The 19,423-nt window shown below is 37.7% G+C and overlaps 1 protein-coding gene across 3 annotated transcripts in view; it reads left to right on the top strand.

Annotated features, from left to right (window-relative positions):
* The window catches only part of PCYT1A (phosphate cytidylyltransferase 1, choline, alpha), a 53,620-nt gene that overhangs the window by 16,365 nt on the left and 17,832 nt on the right, over nucleotides 1–19,423 (top strand). For all 3 annotated transcript variants that reach the window (XM_034660081.1, XM_034660085.1, XM_034660095.1), the window contains one exon: nucleotides 9,122–9,248. In XM_034660081.1, the coding sequence (XP_034515972.1) occupies nucleotides 9,132–9,248 (117 nt within the window). In that variant the 5' untranslated portion in view covers nucleotides 9,122–9,131. The remainder of the gene's footprint in view (nucleotides 1–9,121; nucleotides 9,249–19,423) is intronic.

The raw sequence follows: 19,423 nt of genomic DNA, 5'->3' as shown, positions 1-19,423 counted from the left end.
GGCTTCCAGTCACCAGTAGGCTTGTTTTGAAGGGGTCAAAAGGTATAAGCAGATTTTCAGTGTGTGTGTGTGTGTTGGGGGACAGTGCCCCTAACCTCTGTGTTATTCAAGGGTCAATGGTGTATGCTTCAAGATAGCTGACTAGAAGAGAAGGCATTTAGGCTTGGGGACTGCAGCACTTCCTCTGGGGTCTTTTGTGTTTGTTGAATGAAAGGATTCTTTTTGACCTATCCTGCTTTGCAAATTCCCTTCAAAAACCAGTATAATGGCCTGATTGATAAAGAATAAGCTTTATTCCTTTCTGAGCCTATGATTTCTCTTCCCATAAATAGGTGAGGTTTTATTTTTCTTGGGGACCTTCTCTTTGGAAATGTGATCCCTTAGGGAGAATAATTTAGTCAGAGCCTTAGATTCAGAAATCACAGGTTACTTTATCTGATGTTAACACTAACTCAGTTTGTGACTGAGGGAAGAACTGTTTGCTTTCTCGTTTTAGCTTTTCTAACTATAGCAGAGGTAACTGTTATTCTGCTTATAAACAGTTTTTAATAATCAGAAACATAGGCATACTCACCAAATTTTGTATACAATCTCATAGAGTTTGTAAACCACCTGACCTGGTTCATGATTCCCCTATGGAGCTGTCTAACCTCTAAGTTACACATGATTCTCCTAGAGAGCTGAATAACTTTTCCATGTTATAAATGCTGATAAGAATTAATTTATAAAATATTTATAGAACAAGCAACCATGAAAATTTGCTATCGTTGTTAATGATGGGTAATGACGAAATATCTAGTAATAATGCTTTTCTTTTCATGTATTTGCATAACTGATCTGAAGTCAGATCTTTTGGCTTTTCTACTATAAGGGAACTCCCTCTTCTACAATTCAGTCAGTAAATTCAGGGAATATACATTTTTATGTACTCTGTTTTGCAGTATGTGCCAGAGCTCCACTCCAGAAGAAAAAAAAAAAAAAAGAACTGTTTGTGAGTCTCTTACAAATATTTGGCACTCTGTTAGGTTTGTTTACATACATTACCACATTAATATAAATAATTGAATTGCTTGTATTTTATCGTTTGCCAACCAGATTAGTAGATAGATATATAGCTGGCTTTTTTTGTTTTTTGTTTTGTCTTTTTGCCCTTTCTTTTGATAACTCTCTTGTTAAAAGTTAAATGAGTTTGAAGCTTTCTGTATTTGTACTAGAAGGACTGCCAATGAGCCAGGAGAACCCCTGGGTCTGCCAGGCTGTTATATCACACTCACAACTATTTGCAAACCAATTTTGAAGTGAAGGCTGGTAAAAAAAAAATAGTGACATATGGTCTTTGCTCTATGCTAGAGAACAAAATGGGTGTGTGGCACTTAACGGAAAATAGTTTTTTTGTTTTGTTTTTTAGGTAGGTTTTTTTTTTTTTTTTAATTTAAAGGGTATTATCTTAGATGTGATTATCTTTGTTTATTTTTTGGTCCTAGAGTAGAAATCTTAATCTTTTTTTGTGCTGTGGGCCCCTTTGGCAGTATGGTGAAACCTTGTGGATTCCCTTTTGAAATAGTATTATTAGACCAAGCAAAGAATTAAATATATAAAGCTAAAAAGGAAACTGTGTTGAAATAAAGCTATCAAAATGCTTTTATTTTTTTATTTTTTTAAAGATTTTATTTATTCGACAGAGATAGAGACAGCCAGCGAGAGAGGGAACACCAGCAGGGGGAGTGGGAGAGGAAGAAGCAGGCTCATAGCGGAGGAGCCTGATGCGGGGCTCGATCCCATAACGCCAGGATCACGCCCTGAGCCAAAGGCAGATGCTTAACCGCTGTGCCACCCAGGCGCCCCTCAAAATGCTTTTAAAATGTGTGATATGAGGGACACCTGGGTGGCCCAGTCATTTGAGCGCCTGACTCTTGATCTCAGGATTATGAGTTCAAGCTCCAAGTTGTGCTCCATGCTCCATGTGGAGCCTACGTAAATATATATATATATATATATATATATATATATATATATATATATTCATATATATATTCATATATATATTCATATATATATATATTTCCCACCTCACACACATTTCCACTTCTCTGTACTTTCTTAGTAGCAAAATTGATGCATCCAAGCAGGCATTTATTGGAACATTGAAGAACAAGGCAAGCAGTGTGTACTGGGAGTGAGTCAGCAGAAATGGAGCCAGATTTTGTGAATCTGAGTAAAAAATCACAGGCACAGATACTACGTTCTGTATCTTGAAAGCAATTTACAGACACCAGTTCACTTAATAGGCATGGTGGTGGTCTGGTGGTGGTGGCAGTTATGCCTGTATTTAGATCTGTGCATCAGTGGAGATTTTGACTAAAGGTAGGTGACTAGGGACTGAAAGGTAGCAATGTTAGAAAGATCAGGCCTTACAAATGATGTCAGTTACATTTGTTTCTCTCTTGTTATAGTTTCATTTTACAAAGAAACTTCTTTTGTAGGATAAACCGCTAAGGAAACAGGAAGCTTTAGCACACCCTAATGAGCTTAAGAGGGAGGCTATGTATCCTATTTCTAACTACTTTCATTCTGACTCATCCTAGCTTAATTAATATGGATGCTATGGCTGGAAGCCAGGATCCGCCTACAGATTATTAGGTAATTCTCCACTCCCCATCCCCATTCTGATTTTACACTATATTGGTTCTGAGGAGGTGCCATCTTTTTCCAACCTATCACTTTCTGGACAGCCTGTTATGTTAAGGCAGCCTGTGTATGTTTTTGGTTTTTTCTCTCTTGAATGTAGATGTTTAAAGCCACCCCCTTTTCCAGGGAAATCACTGCACCTTAATAGTGTTGGTTGATTACAAAGGTGAAGTTATGGTAAACGGGGAGTTTGAGAAGTAATGTTCCTCGTTGTTGGAGGAACTGGACAATTGTGAATGTTCTAAAGGTGAGTGGTTTTAGGTATAATGCACTAAAAGCCAACATGTATTTACCATCCGCAGTATGCTCTCATCCTCCCACATACCTTTTCTCAATGGCAAACCTGATGTGTCAGCGTCTTTTGTAACTTTTGGGGAACTGGTAATATTTTCCAGTAAGGCACTAATAATTAAATTATTCTATATGCTTTCATGTTGTATAAGTTATTAGATGTGAGGGAGCATGGGGTTGGTCTAAGAAAGAGCCAGTGAAAAGTGGTCTCTTGAAAGATCTATAGAGTCAGTTTAAAAAATAGTAGTAGTTTTAGGGGCGCCTGGGTAGCGCAGTCGTTAAGCGTCTGCCTTCGGCTCAGGGCGTGATCCTGGCGTTCCGGGATCGGGATCGAGTCCCACATCGGGCTCCTCCACTGGGAGCCTGCTTCTTCCTCTCCCACTCCCCTGCTGTGTTCCCTCTCTCGCTGGCTGTCTCTCTGTCACATAAATAAATAAAATCTTTAAAAAAAATAGTAGTAGTTTTAGAGGAAAGGCATGAGAGTTAAATTTTTTATAATTTCAAAATTCTTTTAGAGTTATTGTTAAAGAATGTCTGTGATCTTGGTGTTCTCCTTCTAAGAAAGTGGGTAAGATACAGAAGTGTTTTACGTTAAACACCAAAAGTATTAGGTGTATTTGTTCCAAATCCATAGGATGCTAAGACCTGAGTTTAAGTCTAATGTGTAATGTTCAGTTTAAAGTATAATGTAAAATACAGTGTAAGACACAAAAGTCATCTTTAGAAAATAGAAGAACTGTATGTAAGCGGATAAGGAATAGTGTAAGTAGGTAAGGAAAAATACTTTTAACAGGTTGGGAACGTTGTTGTGCCATCTTTGATACACTTATAAACTGACAAGAACTTGACTTCTTTCCATCGAAATAAAACAGTAATGTATAAAGTGCTTTTCAAAATTTCAAAGTGGTTTTGTATACTTAGTATATTTATTCAAATAGTAATTGAGTGTGCCTACTATGTGCCAGAGCTCATTGCTAGGTATTAAGTGCACCAGTTATGATTTTTATGGTTCCAAGTGATGAGAAACCCAGTTTAACTAATTTATGCAAAAAGGGCAATATTTTTTTCCTTACAGTAGCTTACAGTCAGACTCTAGAAGAGTTCTTGCTGCAACAGTGATTCTTAAATGGGATAGGGGTTGGGGAGATGTAGCAGAAGATGTAGCATACTTCATGTTTTACCATAGTTTTACATTCAAAGTATGCTTTTCATGGAGGTGCCTGGGTGGCTCAGTTGGTTAAGCATCTGCCTTTGGCTCAGGGCTCCACCTCAGGCTCCCTGCTCAGCAGGGAGTCCACTTCTCCCTCTGCCCCTCCCCCTGCTCATGTGTGCTCTTTATCTCTCTCTCTCAAATACATAAATAAAATCTTTCAAAGAAAAAAAAAGGTATACTTTTCATAATAGTAATCCTAGGGGGGAAACTTGACAAAACCTTTTTGGATATAGGGGATACACAAGAATGCAAGTTTAAGGCAGATGATGACAACTACTACTACTAAATAATATAGTAGCTAATACTTATAAGTACTTACTGTGTGCTAGGCACTGAACTAAGACTTACATGGATTACTCCATTTGAACCTCATTTGTTAGGTGATGCAGCTCTGGTGATTAAGGAATTTGTTCACGTTCTCGTGGCTAGTAAGTAGTAGAGAAGGGATTCATATTTAGGTAATCTGATTTTAGGGCCCAAACTCTTAAATCCTTATACTATGCTGATGGAGTGAGGTTAAAATTTCTATATTTCTTGGGGCGCCTGGGTGGCACAGCGGTTAAGTGTCTGCCTTCAGCTCAGGGCGTGATCCTGGCGTTATGGGATCGAGCCCCACATCAGGCTCCTCTGCTATGAGCCTGCTTCTTCCTCTCCCACTCCCCCTGCTTGTGTTCCCTCTCTCGCTGGCTGTCTCTATCTCTGTCAAATAAATAAATAAAATCTTTAAAAAAAAATTTCTATATTTCTTAAAATGGAGCATGCATAAGAATTACTGAGAAATACTGCCGTAGACATTTGATTAAAGGTGCTTATATAAGGCAGATGGAGAGATTTTTTTTATATGTACTCAATTGAAATACAGGTAAAACATATTAGTATTACTATTATTTACCAAAGGGCTTTGTAACATGTTAATAACAATAGTAACCACTGTAACCACAGTAACCACTTGATTCCTTCTATGTTTGTGAATTTTACTTTAATTAGCTAATCATACAAATCCTTTCTCTTGCCTTGAGTCCTCATTGTGATATTTTATATTTTTTGTATGATTTATTAGTCTAGTGGAATAGAACTGGTATCACAAGGTCCAAATACCCCAGATACCAGTTTGGCTTTCGAATATATTTAAACCACACTGGCAGTATTTTAACCCTTAGAAGGAGAGCCTTTGCTTCTTTCTAGTACGATAATATTCACCATGTGTTTGTCTAGTTAAGTTGAATCATATGACAAGATGGTTCAGTACTTTAAGAAATAAGCAGTTAGAAAGTAAAGCAAATCTTAATGTTACATATATTTTGCCACAGTATAAAAAACAAACAGCCAAACAAAAAGGTAAAGCAAAGTTGAAGTTGGGGAGGGAGAGATAGATTCTAATGTGGCATGAAGAAACCTGAGAGTGGTAGTTATGTTGATTATCTTAATTTTGATGATTCACAGATGTATAGATATGTTAAAACTCATTAAATTATACACTTTAAATACAGTTTATTTTATGTCAATTAAACTTCAATAAAGCTATAAAAATATTATAGCACTCATGCCTTCCCACTCCTCCACCTCCCACACAGAGCAAAGACTTCTAAAGATTCCTATAAACATGTCTTTGGATGTGTTAAGTATTTTCCTATTAAACATTAGGAATTTTAACTTGAAGTTATATAAAATAATTATTGAAAATACGATATGACATTTATCCCCTTGATTTATTATGGCACTCTTAAAACTGTTTTGTATCATGAATGGAAAGTACAGGTGCTTTTAAAGTGACACCTATTTGTTATGTCAGAAGAGGGAGGAACAGAGATTAAAGAAATCTTTTCTTTTTTTAAGATTTTATTTATTTATTTGACAGAGAGAGAGCACAGATAGGCAGAGTGGCAGGCAGAGGGAGAGGGAAAGGCCGGCTCACCACCAAGCAAACCCGCTGCTGAGCATGGAGCCTGACACGGGGCTTGATCTCAAGACCCGTGAAATCATGTCCTGAACTGAAACCAAGAGTCGGATGCTTATCTGAGAGCCACCCAGGCGCCCCAGCTTTACATTTTTTAAAAAATGTAACATAATATACACAATTTTCTTCTTTCTTCTCCCTCTCATTCCCCACCCCCTGCTCCTCTTCCTTCTTCTGCTTCTGTTTCTTCTGTTCTGCTTCTGCTTCTTCTGCTTCTGCTTCTCTTCTTTTTCTTCTTCTTCTTCTGCTTCTTCTGCTTCTGCTGAGTGTAAGTTGCAGCAATCATGACCCTTTATCCCCAGGTACTTCAGCTTTTATCTCCTAAAAACAAAGATAGTCTTTTACATAACACAGTGTAATTATCAAATGTATTTTAACATTGATGTGTATTATGATTTGATACACAGCCTATATTCAAATTTTACTAGTTGTCTTAATAACTATCCTTTGTAACAATTTCTCCCCCAACCTAGAAATGAAATTTAGTTGTCTATTCTTTGGATTAATCCCTCAGCATTTCATTGTTTGTCATGATTGACATTTTTTGAAGAATAACAGGGTAGAATGTCCTTTAATTGAGGTTTGTTTGCTTGTTCCTTATAAACCCATACAGGGTATGCTTTTTTGGCAGGTAATGTGTCCTCAATGCCTCATATCAGGAGGCATTATTGGTGATGTTAATTAACTTTGATCACTTAGCTAAGAGATTTTTTCACTTTCAAGGTAACTCTTTTCCTTTTATAATTAATAAGTAATCTATGAGGATTACTTCAAAATACTTGAAGATGCTTTGAAACTGTAAAAGTTTGTTTTTTAACAAACTTTCCCCCAGTGGTTTTAGAATCCTAAGGAGCATTTTTGTATCATGAACATGTGGTTTCCTCAGCTGAATTGAAGTCTTCTTGAGAAAATAATTTTTACTTTAAAAAATATGTTATATGGGGCGCCTGGGTAGCGCAGTCGTTAAGCGTCTGCCTTTGGCTCAGGGCGTGATCCTGGCGTTCCGAGATCGAGTCCCACATCGGGCTCCTCCACTGGGAGCCTGCTTCTTCCTCTCCCACTCCCCTGCTGTGTTCCCTCTCTCGCTGGCTGTCTATCTCTGTCACATAAATAAATCTTAAAAAAAAAATGTTATAGTACCCTATACACAGTAAGTTCTCAGTACTAGGAACTACCTTTCAACTGCCTGACAGGAGATTGCTGATTGCATTTCTCATAATGGATTTTGTCTACTTACCCTGAGAAGTTAACAGATACTTAAGCAAAGTCCTATTGTATGCAAATTAGAAATGGTCACTAATTAGGTAGGTTTTTTTTTTTTAAGATTTTATGTATTTATTTGAGAGAAAAAACATGTGAGAGAGAGAGAGAGAGAGAGAGAGTGCGAGCATGAGCAGGGGGCAGAGGGAGCAGGCTCTCCACTGAAGAGGGACCCAGACTATGCGGGGCTTGATCCCAGGACCCTGGGATTATGACCTGAGCCGAAGGCAGACGTTTAACCGACTGAGCCACGTAGACACCTCTGATTAGGTGTTTTTAGTTGGCCTCTCAGACCAGTGAGGTGAGAGTAATAATACAACCTCTGGATATTTTGAAAGAAAAATTAATAACAATAATGAAGAAAAGCTCTCATCATCACTGGAAAACTTGTTAAATGTATAGTACCCTTATTCCGTTTTAATTTGCATTTGTGATGAAAGGAAGTTTCTGGGTGGTGTTCATCTTTCACTTTGGACTCTGACATTTTTCACGTCAGCCTAATACTTAGCCAGGACTCATGGGTGTCACCTTCAGTCTTTAAGAATTAGGTCAGGTTTCTTGTAGATCTTGTCACATTGCCACTTTAGCTGGAGGAAAGAAAGGCACAATTGCAGTTTAGATGAACATCTTATTCAGGAGAGCTTATTAGAGGCAGTGAGGCGGAGTAGAATGTCCTTATTCTGTCTGGCATGTTTTGTTTTTCATCTCTGCTCTGAGGATTTTTCTTCTACCTTTCATGGTATCATGTCTTGGCAGAAATGGCAATTGATCATTAAAGTTCTTCTATCCCCAATTTCTGGCTGGTGCCTAAAATTACATCATTATTAAATTAACTTATTTGTGCAAATTATGATACCCAGGAAAAATGCAAATATCCTTGCAGGGTGTTGGAGAGGTAGCGCAAGTCAGCATCTAAACATGAAACATAAAATATTCAGATCTTTTCTGTAGTAGCTAGTTGCTAGAAGCTCTCTGCTAAGTGAGACAGTAATAATTAAGTTTTCACTCGGGGAAGGAGAAGCTTGGGTGGGGTTTTAATTGTTGGGGGCTCTGAACAAACTTAAGGTGCTGACTCTGAAAGAGGAAGGGAAAATAGGTATTGGAAAGGGAAGAGGAAGGACATTTAAAAGATATAGTACACTTCACAATTTTCATAGATCTAACCCTGCGGAGTGGTCTCTGAAACCTACAGGGCATTTAGAGTTAAAAAATCCAGCTTTGTTAAACCAGGAATTGGTGATGGATGTCTCCTTTTAAAAAAGCTCTTTTTTTTTCCCCATCTGCACCAAAAACATACCTTTCACATTTCCTTATACTTGTAATAGCTCCAGATGTCCTAGGGATGTTATAAGTGATGGTGGTAAAAGTCTGTATAACTAACTTTCTCAGCCAAGTTATTCCAATCTTTTACATTTAGTCAGGATATGAAATTAGCAGTTAGTATACAGGCTACATTGGTCAGGGTAATAATTTCCAGGGTCGTGATTAATTGTGGCCATTTTTCCAGAGAAGCATTTCAGTGTTTCTACTACAGCATGTGTTTATTGAAGCTTTGTTGTTTTTGCCAGATGCAATCGGTTCATCTTGTGAAATGTGTGTTATGGGATTGATCTTTTGCTGAGTGTATCTGTGTTAACATCTCTGAAATACTGGTGACAGACTTTTTCTCCACTTCAATGAGAAAATAATTCTTTTTCACTTCCTATGACCAGTTAAAAGAAGATGGATGCACAGAGTTCAGCCAAAATGAACACAAGAAAGAGGAGAAAAGAGGTACCTGGACCCAACGGGGCAACAGAGGAAGATGGAATTTCTTCAAAAATGCCACGCTGTGCAGTTGTAAGGAGGAGACTTCTTTGTTGAACACTTAATCTGGTGGGGGGTGTCTAGAAACTGATATAAAATTGATGATATCAGTATGTCAAGTCTTAAATAATGGAAAGAATGAATAGTACCTGATGATGGTATTGATGGTAGGGGCAAGTGTATTAGTTTCCTATTGCTGCTTAACACATTGCCACAAATTTAGTGGCCTAAAACTATACAGATATATTATCTTATAGTTCTGGAGGTCAGAAGTCTGAATTGAGTTTCAGAGGGCTAAAATCAAAGTGTTGATAGGGCTGGAGGTTCTAAGGGAGAATCTGTTTTCTTGTCTTTTCCAGCTTTGAGAGGCTGTCCCCATTGCTTTGCTCTTGGTGCCAGCCAGCAATCACATCACTCTGACTGCTGCTTCTGTCATCACATCTCTGCTGATTCTGACTTTTCTGCCTCTCTCATTCACTTACGAAGACCTTTGTGATTACATTGAACATAGCTGAATAATCCAGGATAATCACCCAGTTTGAAAATTCTTTAATCATATCTGCAAAGCCCATTTTGCCATGTAAGGTAACAGAGTCACAGGTTCTAGAGAATAACATGTAGACATCTTTAGGGGACCATTATTCTGTACACTGTAGCAAATATACTCAGAAAATGACTCAGCAGTAAACAAAACAGGCCATTGTTAATTTCTGAATTCGTCTTAGAGAATTGAGGTTAAGAGATGGTGGTAAGCACCAATTCAGCAATCAGCATTGGAGTAAGGACAAGTTATAACCAAGTAGGTGATACTCGTTGCCAGTCACAATAGCCAGGGATAGAGCAAAGAAGGCCAATCTTAGTGGAATGGGCTATAAAAAGACTTAAATTTCTTGGTCCTTAGAATTGAGGAATTTCAATGCTTTAAGTTACTTTGCTTCATATATTCATGTCACAAATCAGTTGAATGACTTCCTACTTATTCCACATTCCTCTCAAGTACACACTGGCTATTTAGCATGCGCTAATGGTCAAAGATTGACTCACCCAACAGGCTGTACTGACCCTAATGAGTGTCTGCTAAATAAACTTATCTGTCATCTCTATTGTACACTTGTACGTTCTATCTCTGACCCCTTTTCAGCTCTGTAGCAAAAGCAAACGAGATTTTTTTTCTTTCTTTTTCTTTTTTTTTATAACAGTTCTATTGAGATCATATAATCCACTCATTTAAACCATACAATTCAATGGTTTGGGGTCTATTTACAGCTGTACAACCATCACCACAACCAATTTTAGAACATTTTCATCACCCCCCAATAAAGTCCTATCCCCATTCTCAGTCACTTCCTGTTACCTCCTAACTTCCAGCTTCTGGAAACCACTCTTTAGGTCTCTATAGATTTGCCTGTTCTGGACATTACATATAAATGGCATACACACACACATATGTATGATCCTGGAGCTCTGGGATCGAGCCCCAAATCCCGATCCCCACGTCAGGCTCCTCCCCTGGGAGGCTACTTCTTCCTCTCCCACTCCCCCTGCTTGTGTTCCCTCCCTCGCTGGTTGTCTCTCTCTCTCTGTCAAAAAAAATAAAAAAAAAAAAAAAAAAAAAAAAGAAGCTCACAGACAGGGGCACTTGGGTGGCTCAGTTGGTTAAGTGTCTGCCCTCTGCTCAGGTCATGATCCGAGGGTCCTGGGATCAAGCCCCACCTCGGGTTGCCCGCTCAGCGGGCAGTCTGCTTCTCCCTCTCTCTCTCCCTCTGTGTGCTCGCTCACTCTCTCTCTCTCTTTCTCTCTCAAATAAATAAATCTTAAAAAGAGAGAGAAGGTCACAGACAAATAGGGGAAATAGATAAATAAGATACAGAATGAGGGGTGCCTGGTGGCTCAGTCAGTTAAGCATCTGACCCTTGATTTTGGCTCAGGTCATGATACCAGGGTTGTAAGGTTGAGCCCCACATCAGGCTCTGTGCTGGGCAGGGAGCCTGCTTAGAGTTCTCTTTCTCCCTCTCCCTCAGCCTCTACCCTGTTTGCATACTCTCTCTCTTTCTCTTAAAAAAAAAAAAAAGATACAAAATGAAAGGGCCAAATAGAAGAAAGAGGTACAATGGCTGCCGAGAGGAAAAACAGATAAACTTCGATATAGGGGTGGGGACAGTGGTTTTGGAAAAGCTTCATTGAGGAGATTATTTCTGAGCTGAACTTTGAAGGATAAATAGGAATTCAAGACATGGACAAGGAACACCTGGGTGGCTCAGTTGGTTAAGCATCTGACTTTGAATCTCAACTCAGGCCTTTATCTCAGGGTTGTGAGTTCAAACACTGTGTTGGGCTCCATGGAGCCTACTTAAAAAAAAAACATTCTCCAAGAAACGGACAAGAGATAGCATACAAGTTCAAGTGTGAAATAATAGTATGTTTAGCAAACCATGAGTAATATTACTAGAGTTTAAAGTTTGGAATAATAATCTGCAATAGATAAGGTAAGCAAGGGCCTGATTATGAAGGATCCTGTGGGCTGTGCTCAGGAGTTTGAACTTTATCCTGTGGATAATGTGATCAGATTTGCAGTTTAGAAGATCATCCTGATTGTTTTAGAAAGGATGAGTTGAAACACAGATTGGCAGAAACCCCAAAGGACTAGTTGTGAGATTGTTGTAATGATCCAGGGGAGATAATGAGAACTTAAGCTAAAATTTTAAGTTTTTAAGGGGTAAAATAGGCAATCCTTGTACATTGGGTTGTAAAGGATGAGAGGTGTTAAAGATGACTCCTAGATTTCAGTCTTAGGTAGATTGTATAGATGGGGTGCTTCTTACTTAAAGTAGAAATACGGAAAGTTGGTTTAGGAGAAAGATTTTAATTTAGTACAAGTTCAATTTAGAAGGCCTAGGAGACATCCAAATAGTGGATAGATAGATGAGCTCATTGTTTGCATTCATTGAAATGGCAATAGGAGTCAGGGAGAATTATTGCTTTTCTTTTCTCCTTCCTTCCTTTCTCCCTCGCCCCCCTTCTCCCTTTCTCCAGCTTGCTTCCTTCCTTCCTTCCCTCCCTCCCTCCCTCCCTCCCTCCTTCCTTCCTTCCTTCCCTTCCTTCCTATCCCCAGGGAGTGGAATCTTTTTGCTCTGTTCCTTATCCCTTCTTTCGCATACCACATGGTATTCCTCTTGACTTCACAGCCTTTCCTCTAGCATTATGGAAAAAATTTGAATCTCAGTAAGACCTGTTACCATTTGTGCAGCATGTTTGGGTAAAAGGGAAATGTTTCTCTTTGTCATTCTGAAAGTTTTTGCTGAAAAATGTTTTAAGAATCCTTGGAAGTAGAGTACTGGGAAGCCAATATCAAATTCTGGTCATAATCTGAGTAATCTCCATTCCCTATTCCTTAGGACACCAGAATCTCGTCTCTTTCACTGGAATTTTGAGGAATAGTGAGTTAATATATGTGAACATAATCAGGAAAAGTTTTTGTGAAAGCAATGTTGTATTCAGAATATCATTCATAATTTGGGGATGATCATTAATCATTATAATAGTATTAGTTATAATTTGTAAAGAATTAGAAACTTGATATAGCATTTAGAATCTAATGTCTTATATTAGTACAATTTAGTTAATTTTGTTGGCGTAATGAAACCTGTGTACCATAGAATGGGAGAGAAAATGAGCTCATGTTGTTGATGATGACATAAATTTGTTGAGTGCCACTATATGTGAAACATTGTGCTAGTTACCTTGCATATGCTCTTTTATTTAATCCTTGCAGCCACCTTGTGGGGCAGGTATTAGCTTCCATTTTATAGAAGATGAAAGCTATGATTTCACAGCTATTAAGTGATAGAGTTGGGATTCAGATCTAAGTTTTTTCAAGTTCTAAATCCATGCCCTTTCATTTATGCTTCACAGCCAGATAGTCAAACGACTTGAAAATAATATTCTGTAGGATTCCCTTGAGGTTAAAATGAAGGAGGTATGTTTTAGGAGAATAAAGGTAGAAGTACTTTGTCCTACTTTTATTAGTTTTAGCTTCTAGAGATACTGTTTTTAGAAAGATATTTTTAGAAATACTATTCATTCTAACTGGAGGCAACTCTAGAGAGAGAAAGATTTTGCTGATCTCTTGTAGTTGAAGAACCTTAGGTTTCATTTTCTATACTTAGGAGGAATTGAAACCCTAGCCAGGAGGGATACCTGCATTTGCCTTCTGCTTTGGAACATACACAGTATACAGGGAAGATTGAAGAAACATTGTTAAAGATAGGACACTTTTAAAAAAGATTTCATTTTTATTTATTTTAGAGAGAGAGAAGGAGCACGGGTGTGTGTAGGTGGGGGAAGGGGGAGAGGGAGAGAGAGAATCCCAAGCAGAACTCTGTGCTGACCTCAGAGCCTGACACCGGGCTTGATCCGGGGACCCTGAGATTATGACCTGAGCCGAAATCAAGAGTTGGATTCTTAGAACTGAGCCACCTAGGTGCCCTGAAAGATAGGATACTTTAATGTATCTTTTTAAATTGAGATAAATTCACATAATGTAAAATTCACTGTTTAAACCATTAAAAAGGTACAATTCGGTGATTTTTAGTGTATTCATAATGTTATGCAACTATCACCACTATCTAATTCCAAAACATTTTCATCACCACAAAAAGAAGCCCCATATCTATTAGCAATCACCCCTCCCATCCCCCATCCCCTGGCAAGCACTAATCTACTTTCTGTCTCTAGGTATTTGTCTATTTTGGACATTTCATATAAATGGAATCATATAGTGTGTGACCTTTTGTATCTGGCTTCTCATATTTAACATTGTTTTCAAGGTCCATCCAGGTGGTAGCATGTATTAATACTGCTTTCCTTTTTACAGGTGAATAATATTACACATAGACATACCATTTTGTTTATCCATTCATTAATTCGTGCACATTTGGATTGTTTCCACTTTTTGGCTATCATGAATAACGTTGTTATGAACATTATTCATTTACAGGTTTTTAAAAAAATTTATTTTTTTTATATGGCCCTGGCTGGCCCAGTCAGTGGACTGTGCAACTCTTGATCCTGAGATCATGAGTTCAAGCTTCATAGTAGGCATAGAGCCTACTTAAATAAATAAAAATAAATAAATAAATAAATAAATAAATAAATAAATAAATAAAATCTTTGTTTTCATCCTCTCGGTTATATACCCAGGAGTGTAATTTCTGGATCTTATGGTATTCTGTGTTTAACATTTTGAAGAACTATTTTCCAAAGTTGGGCACTAGTTTACATTCACAGCAGCAGTGTATGAAGGTTCCAGTTTCTCCACATTCTTGCCATCACTGTTATTGCTAGTCTTTTGCTCATAGCCATCCTAGTGGGTGTGAAGTGGTAACATTGTGGTTTTGATTTGCATTTCCATGATGACTAATGTTGTTGAGCATCTTTCCATGTGCTTTTTGGCCATTAGTATATCTTCTTTGGAAAAGTGTCTAGATCCCTTTGCCTCCTTCTCTTCACTTCCCCCTTCTGCCTCTCTTTCATTTTCCGTGGCCTAACCCTAGATCTTTCAGTTTCTCTTCCTAGACCTGTTAACTTGGCCTTCTCTAGATTAATGTTGCTCACTTGATCTGGGCTTAATACAGTGCTCAGTAGTTCCATTAGTCATTTGCTGATGCTCTGGTACATTTCCCACGGTAACTATTCCACATATTTTCTGCTTTCCTCAAGCTTTCAGTCTCATGCCAACCTCCCTGTTTTTCATAGGACATTTCATATCCCTCTTACTATACTGATAAAATTGAGGATATCAGACATAAATTTGTGTGTCTTTCCTCCTTTACATCTAACAATGTCCTTTTATCACCTTTCCTTCTGCTTTTAGAATGGGGGGATCCTTCTTATTTTTGAAGCTAATACTTTCTCCCCTGCTTTCCTTTAAAGCCATTCCCTGCCATTTTCTCTAGACTCTTCCTTCCTTTTTATCTGTTTTTTCCTTCTCCAGTATTTTCAGTCTCTTTGACTCCTTTCCCTCTGTCTTTGACATATACAGATCTCCTTAACTTAAAAAAAAATGCCACTTGATCTTTCTGTCTCCTCTAGGTATCTTTCAGTTTTTCTCATTCCTTTTATGGATACACATATTTAATGAGAGATTATTACTAATCTATTTCCTTTTCTTCTAATTTTCTTAAAGGCACTGGTGTTCTGACTTTTATTAATATATTCTAGAAGGTTTCTAATAGTCATTTGAATCTCCAAGTTAAAAGACTTCTCTCAGTTCTCATTTTCTTTGATCTCAGCTTCTTTTTTTAAAAAACTTCTCCATTCCTGGGGCGCCTGGGTGGCACAGCGGTTAAGCGCCTGCCTTCGGCTCAGGGCGTGATCCCGGCGTTATGGGATCGAGCCCCACATCAGGCTCCTCTGCTATGAGCCTGCTTCTTCCTCTCCCACTCCCCCTGCTTGTGTTCCCTCTCTCACTGGCTGTCTCTATCTCTGTCGAATAAATAAATAAAATCTTTAAAAAACAACAACAACAACAAAAAAAACCTTCTCCATTCCTGCTACTGGTACTACTGGTACTACAATCTTATTTTCAGTTCAAAAATTCATTGTAAATGCCTCTTTCCCTCAAGTGACAATATTTTTTCTTTTTACCGTGTACTACCCATTCTTCCTTCACATAATCTGCCACCCTTTCTACTCCCACTGCAACATTAATGGAAAAATCTGTAAGTCCATTTTCTTCTCCCTATAGTAACCTCTGAACTGGTCTCTTTCTAAGTATGCAAAATAACCAGTGGTGTCTTAGTAAACTGGCTCACTGCAGGGGAAAAAAACCCCTCTGATATGTAGTATTTGCTGATTCCTGTGGCTGAGATCAGACTACCAATGATTTAATAACTGGCCCACAAAAGTCCTGAATATTTAACAACCAACTCCAGTACTCTATTGGTAATAACTTTCAGAGCAATAAAGCTCATCTTTGATCTATGTGTACTATTGTTAATATACACATTTTTTCCCACTTGTTTTATAGATTTTTGCCTGTTTTTTATATATAAATATATATAAACTTTATTGATATAATTCACATACTATTATAATTCACATATCCATTTAAAGTGTGCAATAAATGGTTTTTGGAATATCCATAGGGTGCAACCATCATTATAATCTATTTTAGAACATTTCATTACCCCAGAGAGAAGCCCTGTACCCATTAGCGGTCACTCTCTATTTCTCCCTAACCCTCCAAGCCCTGTATAACCACTAATTTACTTTCTGTATAAATTTTCCTATTCTGGATATATAAATGGAATCATACAATAAGTGGTCTTTTATGGCCAGCTTCTTTCACCTAGCATGTTTTCAAGATATCAGGATCCCCGTTGTAGCATATATCAGTACTGCATTCCTTTTTATGCCCAAATGTCATTTGTTTCTTGAGGTATAACTTACATACAGTAGAGTGCAGAAACCTTAAGTCTACAGCTCAATAAATTTTTACATATGTATATATCCACGTAATCACCAGTATTCCCAGAAAACTCTCATGTCCCTGCTTGTCAGTATCCATTTTACCTAAATTTCCTCCTTTTCCTGTGGCTTCTAGTCGTCATAGATTAGTTTTGTGTTTCGATCTTTATATAGATAGAATCATAAATTATGTATTATTTTGTGAATAGCATATGCTTTTAGAAACACAAACTACTGTTAAGCAACTCTTTGAGTACTAACTTCTAGAGGATAAATTGTCTTCTCTAATTTAATCTGTAGAGAAATCTGTTAACTACAGAAAATTGTATATTTGGGTCATTAGTCTATTCTTATCTCCTTTAAAAAATGTTCTTAAAAAGGATAGCATGCATATGTGCCTATGTCTCCTAAAAATGAATGTTTTATCTTTATAGCTTTAGCATATCTTAAACTAAGCTTATTATATAAGTGATTCTTAAAAAGAAATAAGTTTTTTCAAAGATGTATTTATTTTTTTATTTTTAGAGAGAGAGAATGGGGAGGGGCAGAGGAAGAGGGAGAGAGAGAATCTTTTTTTTTTTTTTTTTTAAAGATTTTATTTATTCATGTGACAGAGACAACGAGCAAGAGAGGGAACACAAGCAGGGGAAGTGGGAGAGGAAGAAGCAGGCTCCCAGTGTTGGAGCCCGATGTGGGACTCGATCCCGGAACGCCAGGATCACGCCCTGAGCCGAAGGCAGACGCCCAACAACTGCGCTACCCAGGCGCCCCGGAGAGAGAGAATCTTAAGCAGGCTCCCCATTCACAATCCTGAGATCATGACCTGAGCTGAAATCAAGAGTCTAACGCCCAACAAACTGAGCCACCCAGGTGCCCCAAAAACAAATATGTTTTAATTTTAAAACCTAATCTTAAAGGATGCCTGGATGGCTCAGTCAGTTGACTTGGCTTAGTCAGTTGGCTTAGTTTCTGCTTGGTGAACCCTGAGTCGGGCTCTGCAGCGGCGGGGGGGGAGTCTGCTTGAGCTTTCTCCCCCTTTGCCTCTCCCCCTACTCATGCTGTCTCTCTCTCTCTCTCTCAAATAAATAAATAAGTGTAAAACCTAATCTTAAAAAATCCATCATTATCTCAGAACTAAACAATGTCTTCCCAGTCCCTGGATTCAGCCCAGTCATGATGTGATCTATTTAGAATTTAAAATTCTAAGCAAACATTACTATAGCACAACAGAAATTAAAAGAATTATAAGGGAATGTTATGAACAACTGATGCCAAAAAATTTGACAATTTAAATGAAATAGACGTTCCTAGAAAGAGACAAATTACCAAAACTGACCCAAAATGAAATAGAAAATCTGAATGGACTTATCCCAAGTAAAAAAAAAAAATTGAGTTAGTTTTTTAAAATCTCCCCACAGAGAAAAGACCAGTCCCAGATGCTTCATTGGTGAATTCTTTCAAACATCCAAGGAAGAAATAGTTTCCTATTCTGAACAGTTTCAGAAAATAGAGAATACTTTCTATCCCATTTTATGAAACCAAACATCAAAGCCAGGCCAAAAACACCCAAAAAACAAAAAACACAAGAAAAGGAAACTATAGTTCAAAATTTCTCACAAACTTAGATGCAAAAATCCTTAACAATATATTAACAAATTCAAGAACATATAAAAAGATGTATATAGCATGACCAAGGAGGATTTCACTCTGGAATGCAAAGGTTGGTTTGACATCCTAAAATCAATTAATTTAATACACCATAAGTAACAAAAGACAAAACCAGAATATGATTGTTTCAGTAATACAGAAAAAGAATGTGATAAAATCCAACACCTATTTATTATAAAAACTCTCAACAAATTGCAAAAAGAAAGACGATTCCTCAGTTGATAAATGGCATCCACAAAATACCCACAGTTAACATAATAATGGTGAAAGAGTGCATGCTTCACCCCTAAAATTGGGAAAAAGGCAAGGATATTTGTCCTTGTTACTCTGTTCAACATTTGCTAGAGATTCCAACTAAGGCAATAAGGGGTAATAAAAAGGAAATTAAAGGCATCCAGATTGGAAAGAAGTAAAATGTCTTTAGTCATGGATGACATGATCTCATATGTAGAAAATCCTAAGGAATCTACTGAACAAAGTCCTGAACTAATAATTGACTTTAGCAAAGTCACAGGACCAAGATCAATATACAAAAATCATCTGAAATTATACACACAGACATTACATTTGCACATATAAATCAATTTGCATTTCTATATACTAGCAAGGAACAATCCAAAAATAAAGTTAAGGAAAACAATTCCCTTCACAATAGAGGAAAAAGCATTCCTGCATTCTATTTCAGCTTTGCCTCTGAGTAATTGCATATAATTCATATAATTTCTTTGAACCTTGTTTTCCTCATCTTTAAATTGAGAGTTATTGTATTTCTTGCCAGTTAATGAACTGTTACTAGCACTAGAACATATTTACAGTGTAAAGCATTATACTGTGATAATCATACTTAATACAACATACAGAAGCTATTTGCCGGGGCGCCTGGGTAGCTCAGTCGTTAAGTGTCTGCCTTCGGCTCAGGGCATGATCCCGGCATTCTGGGATCGAGCCCCACATCAGGCTCCTCTGCTGGGAGCCTGCTTCTTCCTCTCCCACTCCCCCGCTTGTGTTCCCTCTTTCGCTGGCTGTCTCTCTCTCTGTCAAATACATAGATAAAATCTTTAAAAAAAAAAAAA

Source organism: Ailuropoda melanoleuca, chromosome 1 (assembly GCF_002007445.2).
Source record: "Ailuropoda melanoleuca isolate Jingjing chromosome 1, ASM200744v2, whole genome shotgun sequence".
Classification (NCBI taxonomy): domain Eukaryota; kingdom Metazoa; phylum Chordata; class Mammalia; order Carnivora; family Ursidae; genus Ailuropoda; species Ailuropoda melanoleuca.
Note: the sequence above shows the minus strand (reverse complement) of the source record. Positions and strands in the feature narration are given on the sequence as shown.